The sequence below is a fragment of the Miscanthus floridulus genome, chromosome 9 (assembly GCF_019320115.1).
Source record: "Miscanthus floridulus cultivar M001 chromosome 9, ASM1932011v1, whole genome shotgun sequence".
In the NCBI taxonomy this organism is placed as follows: Eukaryota; Viridiplantae; Streptophyta; class Magnoliopsida; order Poales; family Poaceae; genus Miscanthus; species Miscanthus floridulus.
Genome location: NC_089588.1, coordinates 45209459 through 45216762, shown reverse-complemented (window position 1 = coordinate 45216762; position 7304 = coordinate 45209459). Strand labels below are relative to the sequence as shown.

General features: G+C 43.6%; 1 protein-coding gene across 1 annotated transcript; it reads left to right on the top strand.

Annotated features, from left to right (window-relative positions):
• Window positions 1-776: 776 nt before the first annotated feature.
• Window positions 777-4506, top strand: LOC136481842 (disease resistance protein RGA5-like). The gene is made up of 2 exons (XM_066479123.1): window positions 777-1603; window positions 2248-4506. The coding sequence occupies exons 1-2, from the start codon at window positions 777-779 to the stop codon at window positions 4289-4291; spliced, it is 2871 nt and encodes a 956-aa protein (XP_066335220.1). The 3' UTR covers window positions 4292-4506.
• Window positions 4507-7304: the final 2798 nt, after the last annotated feature.

The window sequence follows — 7304 nt, the reverse complement described above, 5'->3', positions numbered from 1 at the left end:
TTACTTCCTGGCATGATATCGCAAGTTGCGCGTCGGCCAGCACAGCAGCACTTATCGTCACATGGCTTGCGGATTGAGATGGCCTGTCTGAAATAGAAAAGCTGAGAGAGAGAGAGAGAGAGAGAGTTGGTGGAAGAAAGTGGTTACGGAGGAAAGTGGAAGGAAACTTCTGGTGTCGTTCCCAGTGCTCAGGTATAGAAATAGAATCGAATCCCATTATTTGTGCCACCATCTCCGACACCACCGCGCATGGTAGCCAGCAATCTACATAGAGCGAGTGCTTTCGAGTTGAGAAGATGGCTGAAATGGTCGCTTATTACACACCATACCAAAATTATTTATGTGGCATATTTGATTACAATAGTAGGTAGCTATTTATTATTGAGAGACTAGTTTATAAAGCTAGTGACATGAATCTATATATGCATTGAGGGTGGCTATTTTCTTTGTCCACCAAAACTTATAAAGGGATGTAACATTTTTTGAAACAGTGTAACGAAACATATCACTGAGATCGGCCAAAAAACGGGCTCCCTTTCACAAATTCAAAAGCATTCTTTAAATTAATCTTCTCGAGAACTGAAGCCGTCGTGTGGACTGTCAGCGACAACGTGCCTTGGAGTGGTTCTCGCGAATCTAGAGGAGAATTATATATTTAACGAATGGGATGCGTTGTTGTTTGCCCCACTTTAACCTGAGAACTGAATCACCTATCCTCTCTCATACCACCGCACAAGCTAGCTAGCATTTCACTCAGCCAGTAGTCGCGAGTCAAGATGGCTGAAATGATCTCGAGCGCCGCCACGGGTGTGTTGGGCTCCGTCATCGACAAGCTGGCCGACATGCTCACCGACAAGTACAACCTCGCCAGAGACGTCAAGCAAGGGATCTGGTCCCTGCAAGACGAGCTGCGCACCATGGAAGCCATGCTGCTGAGGCTCGAAGACAAGGACGACGACCAGATCGATCCACTCGCCAAAGACTGGAGGAGCAATGTGCGTGAGCTGTCCTACGATATTGAGGATTGCATCGACCGTTTTGTGCTCAATCACAGCCATGGAGATGGAGGTTCCACGGCCAACTTCGTGCACAAGGCCATTCAAATGGTGAAAACGTTGTTCAAGGACAGAGGAATAGCAGAGGAGATCCGACGACTCAAGAGGCTCGTGAGCGAGCAGAGCGAGCGGGGGAAACGCTACTATGACATCAATCTGTGTCTCCTCGCCTCTTCATCTCAGCCAGTGCTCTTGGATCCTCGAGCACCTGCACTCTTTCAGGAGGCCAGGGATCTTGTTGGAATTGATGCTCCTCGTGAGGAGATCATCAGCTTATTGAGATGTGAAGACAAGGAGCACAAGGTGGTGTCCATCTATGGGATAGGTGGACAGGGGAAGACCACTCTCGCCATGGAGGTGTACCACAAAATCACTGAAGCTGCTTTTGATAGCCGGGCTTTTGTGTTTGTATCACAAACTCCAGATATGAAGAAACTTCTTAGAGATATATTGTCTCAAATAAGCAAGAGCCATTTTGACCAGTCACAGATGTTAGAGACAGTTGAGCAGCTCATCCGCACAGTGAAAGAATGCTTAAAGGACAAGAGGTAATCAATATTATTTCTTTTTCTAATAGTTAACCAGTTCATCTAGCTAGAATAATGTCGTGCAATATTTGTTCATCACATGAGCTCACCTAATTATTAGGCCATTTATGAAATTTTCTGGGAATTTTAAAAAATGATTCATTTTTTCCTAGCCTAATGAACTTGACAGCATAAATTTACCTCAGATACTTCAGTGGCTCAGCATATCTATCAAATGTCATCATTAAAGATGTTGCAACAATGAACAAACTCAAGTCAACTGTGCATCATTTTGGTAAAATTTTTACTTTACACCATCTAATCCATACTCAGTAAAATTACTTCTTGGAAAATATGACCAGAATTCTAAATATCCATAAATATCTCATTTTGGAACTCAGCTTTTGAACTGAATGCGTCATGTCTTTTGAGTGGGTCTCTAGGTGTTCTAATGCGGCACTTACCATTTTGGAGGTTGTAACATATTTTTTAAATAATGGTAGTTTACAGACTGTATTTCTCATGTGTAATAATTACAGATAAAAAAGTGTGCCACTACGATCCATCTTACACTTCTCCGACATCTTTAACTTCACTGGAATACGCTTCAATTCATGGTTTGCCTTACATAATTAATAATGTGATTCCACAACCAATGTATGCAGGTACTTCATCTTGATTGATGATATCTGGAGTGTATCAGCATGGGAGCTTCTACGATCTGCCTTACCTGTCAATGACAATGGAAGCAGAATTATTACTACAACACGCATTGAAGCAGTAGCCAAATCTTGTTGTACTGGTATTGCTGCACAAATGTATCAAGCAAAGCCCCTTAGTCATGAGGACTCCCAAAGATTATTCTTTAAGAGGCTATTTTTGTCCCGTGATGATTGCCACCCAGATTTGAGGAAAGTATCCGATGATATTTTAAAGAAATGTTGCGGCTTACCACTAGCCATAATCAGTATAGCTGGTTTATTAGCAAACAGAAGAAAAGCAGTGGAAGTCTGGGTCAATGTATTGAGATCTATTGCTGCTGCAGTTGACAAAGATTCTCCCATTGATAAGATGAAAAGAATTCTGCTGCTGAGTTACGTTGACCTTCCTCACCATCTAAAGAGCTGTTTGTTATATCTGAGTGTGTTTCCAGAGGATTATCCCATAGATTGCCGACAGTTGATAATGCTATGGGTAGCCGAAGGACTGATTCCTGGACAGGACAGGGAAAGTATGGAGCAGCTAGGGAGAAGTTACTTGAATGAGCTCATCAATAGAAGTTTGGTGCAGCCAACCAAGGTTGGGGGACACGGCGCAACAGTGAAACCGTGCAGAGTTCATGATGTCATACTTGAGTTCATTGTATCAAAGGCCGTGGAGGACAACTTTGTTACTATATGGAATGGTAATGGTTTTTCTAAAAATTCTTCTTCAAACAAGATTCGCCGTCTATCCATCCAAAATGACATTTCTTCCCGAGCAGAAGAGATTGCCAAGACAAAAAAAAATGGAGCTCAGATCCGATCCATCAATATCTTTGGCTCAAATTCAGTTCTGGTTAATAAGCATGCCACAGAGTTCTTAAACAGCCAAGTCTTGCGAGTGCTTAATATAGAAGGTGTGGTTGGTGAATGCTCTTTTGGAAATGTCAAAAGTTTTGGTCAGTTGAAGTTCTTGAGGATAAAGAACAAATTTTTGGCCAGCAAGCTTCCAGAAGATATAGAAAAGCTGCAACATCTAGAGACACTAGATTTGAGATGGCAATGTCTTGAAAAGCTACCAGCAAGTATTATCCAGTTGCAGAAGCTAGTGCGTCTTCATGTCCATCCGTCGGTGCACCTACCCGATGGAATCGGAAGTCTGCAGGTGTTGGAAGAGCTATCAACAATCGATTTGGGTATTCAATCTGTAAAGTTTATCCAAGGACTCAGTGATCTGACCAATCTGAGAATACTTGAAATTGATTGGCAGTACTTTAGGAAGGATCACAAGCAAGCATGTATCTCTACGCTCTCTAGGCTGTTCGGGCACCTGCAAGAACTGCGCGTGTGGGGGAGTGAACCTGATGCCACATGTTCATTCATGTCTTCATGTCTCCCTACTCCACCACCGCTTCAAATGCTTCTTCTTGATACACATAACTTAAATAGGGTGGGCCCTCAAATTAGCTCACTAGTCAACCTGACCCGCCTCCGCATTTTTGTCCATGGTGAAGCAGGCAAGGAAGGAATAAATATCCTAGCAAGTTTACCCATGCTGCTCTCTCTTACTGTTACCTTATCCAATGACCAAGATGGAGATTCAGGCATGCTCTTCGCAAGGCATGCAATCAACAGACAAGGATTCCAGCGTTTGCTCAAGTTTAATTTGCGCTGTTGGCTCGAGGCGGCATTGGAGTTTGAGCCGGGAGCCATGCCAAAGCTCCAAAGGCTCAAGCTGGAACTGAGGGCACGGTGCCAGTTCAAGTTTGGGGAAGGTGGCCTCGTCCTTGGGCTGCAGAATCTTGGACTAGGCCTCAAACATGTGGCTGTCGAGGTTGTCTGCTATGCTGCTGTTGCAGACGAGGTGGAGGCTTTGGAGGATGACATCAGGGGCACAGCAGCCGTCCATCCCAACCGTCCCATACTCCAGATCCAAAGAATTCATCAAGATTGGATGGCTCAGGGGTGCAGCAGGCGTCCATTGGACCATGCCATAGTAGAAGCCTAATGAAGACCATTGTGAGTACATGATGTGGAGAATAAGTATGACCACCAATTATCATATGTTTTTCCGTTTTTAGGTATGTACGGAGTATGTAGGAATTGAACAAGGCAAATTCGACCTCTCGGAGGCAAATTCGACCTCTCGGATGGTAGGCGGCACCGCTGGTTGATAGCTATCTCAGTCTTTCAGGGAGCTTAAACTGGTGGTTCCAATTGCTATGTGGCTTTTAGTTCTGACAATGCCTAGATAGGTTTGCTTGCGTAGTTTTGTCTGGTACGACACTTCATTTTATTTTAGAAATTCTAGTCTTCTTTTTTATGCATTGAGTTCATCCGTCACATGGTTCATTATTGTATTTGTTTCCAAATTAAGATCGATCAGTATTTGTAACGTAACTCCCAAATTTTTTGTGTCATGTGTAACGTTATTTTAAGCTTGAGTAGAATACATCAGTGACTCTTCTGTTAATTATTAGTGACATGTGTTACAGTGCTTGAGGGCAAACTGTGGTTCCTCCCCTTTGATCATTAATGAACCGTTGAGACTAACTAGAAGTGCTTTAATGTTAAGAAGGGTCTTGTGCACTTGGAACTGCTATTACTTATCCATGTCTCCTAGAGCCGCCGACCACTGCTGCTGCCTACCCCTGCCCGCTGCAGACAGCCAATGGGAAGACAAAAAAGGTTTGAGACTTCGTAGTACAGCTATAGAGCTTTGTGTTCATTTATTGCAATAACCTGATGTAATCGGAAGTCTGCAGGTGTTGGAAGAGCTATCAAGGATCAATTTGGGTATTCAATATGTAAAGTTTATCCAAGGACTCGGTGACCTAACCAATCTGAAATTATTTAAAATTGATTGGCCGTACTTTATTAAATTTCGTGATATGGAGGGCCACAAGAAAGCATGTATCTCATTGCTCTCCAAGCTGTTCACGCGTGTGGGGGAGTGATGCTGATGCCACACGTCCATTCATGTCTTTGTGTGTCCCTACTTCACCACCACTTTGAAAGCTTGTTCTTAATACACGTGACTTAAATTGCATGGGCCCTCAAATCAGCTCACTAGTCAACCTGACCCGCCGCAGTTTTGTCCGTGGTGAAGCAGGCAAGGAAGGAATAAATATTCTAGCAAGTTTACCCATGCTGCTCTCTCTTACTGTTGGCTTATTCAATGACAAAGATGGAGATTCAGGCATCGTCTACCCAAGGAACGCAATCAACCCACAAGGATTTCAGCGTTTGCTCAAGTTTCATTTCCGCTGTTATTGGTGTGACGCGGCATTGGAGTTTGAGCCAGGAGCCATGCCAAAGCTCGAAAGGCTCAAACTGCACCTGATGGCACGGTGCCAGTTCAAGTGGGAAGGTGGCCTGGTCCTTGGTCTGCAGAATTTGGCAGGCCTCAAACATGTCGACGTCGATGTTGACTGCTCTGCTGCTGTTGCTGATGAGGTGGAGGCTTTGGCAGGCCTCATACATGTCGATGTATCCCAATAGTCCCATGCTCCAGGTAAGAAGACTTGATCAAGATATATTTAGTTCCATGGCTCAGGGGTGCAGCAGGCGTCCATCTGACCATCCCATCCCATACTAGAAGCCCGATGACCAAGTGAATGCTATTTCGAGTTGTTATCCACTTATCCTCATGCACTGCACGGCACCTCTGATTGTACTTATCTCAGTTCGTCAGGGGTGCTGTGTCTTTTAGTTCTAATAATGCTTAGACGTTTGCAAGGATTTATCTTGTGTTTACTTGGTTTCGTTTTAGAAAAAGTCTATTTTTTTTTCTTTTATGTGTTGAGATTATTCTTCGCATGGGTCATTATTGCATTTCTTTCTCATGGTAGCTCACTAGTTGCTTTAAACTAGTAAAGCAAAATGCATCAGTGACCCTCAATTTGTCCCGCCTTGTATATGGTCTCTTAAGATATATAGAAAAACTTGCAAACAATGGCTTTGACCTTGATATGTGGGCCTTAAAGATATCTAGTCCAGATTGTTAGAAATAATCTGCTACTCCCGTTGTACCCGCGCAGTAGGGGATGGCACAAAAGTCAGCCCTGCTGTCACATTTAGTCACGGTAGCAGTATGGCAATAGGACATGTCTGTGTACTAGGATTAGATAGGAGTAGTTGGGGGTTGGAGTACTTGCCAACCACCCTTGTACCTGGCAAGCTATGAAGCTTAGATACGGATACGAGTATCGGATACGATACGTATCGGATATGCGGATACACCATTTTTGAATAAACAATGACACCGGGATACGGCTGGTATACTTTAATAATATATTTAGTAACTAAATAACAAACCGATTGCAAGTTTCATGAGTTCAACAAATAGATATCTAGGGTTCAACTTAAATTATAGAACAAACTAATGCAGCAATTTAATTTAAAAACGTGAAATAAGGAGCATAGGGACCTTACGAGATAATTCAATTATGACTCAATTTTCTTCTCCAGCCTCTTCAATTCTGTTTTGAAGTTGTTGAAGAACTGCTTCTGTCACATTGGGGCACACATTGATTCCACGTTATGAATAGGAAGCAAATGTTGATTTAATTGTACAGTAGGATACGAGGATGACCACACAGTATTTGCATCTGAAGTGCGCGATTCTTCCAACGCTAGTGGTGGCGTTGTTGATGCTGCACCAGGCGATCTCCCGTGACGGCGATGGGATGGATGATACAGAGAAAATTAAGGAGCCAAATCAGAGTACTAGAATGGAGCAGAAGATTCAAGGCTTCATGCCGGTCGAAGGTCACACGGAACGGGCGGGCCTGGAGGTCTGTTTGACGTATTGGGCCGTATCCCATGCCGCCCAACCGTATCCGATACAAGTATCTGAGCCAATACGTATCTGATTTTTGAGACACGCCTGGGATATGTATCCAAGACGTATCCGACGCGTATCCGATACGTATCGGATACGCGATATGCTACCCTCTAGAAGTATCCGCGCATCATAGTTGGCAAGGTACAGCTAGAGTTGTACATATACTCATGCATAG

Coding starts and splice junctions, on each gene's coding strand:
- LOC136481842 (XM_066479123.1), top strand. CDS start 777: ATGGCTGAAATGATCTCGAGCGCCGCCACGGGTGTGTTGGGCTCCGTC. Junction 1,604..2,247: donor GAATGCTTAAAGGACAAGAG/GTAATCAATATT, acceptor CAATGTATGCAG/GTACTTCATCTTGATTGATG.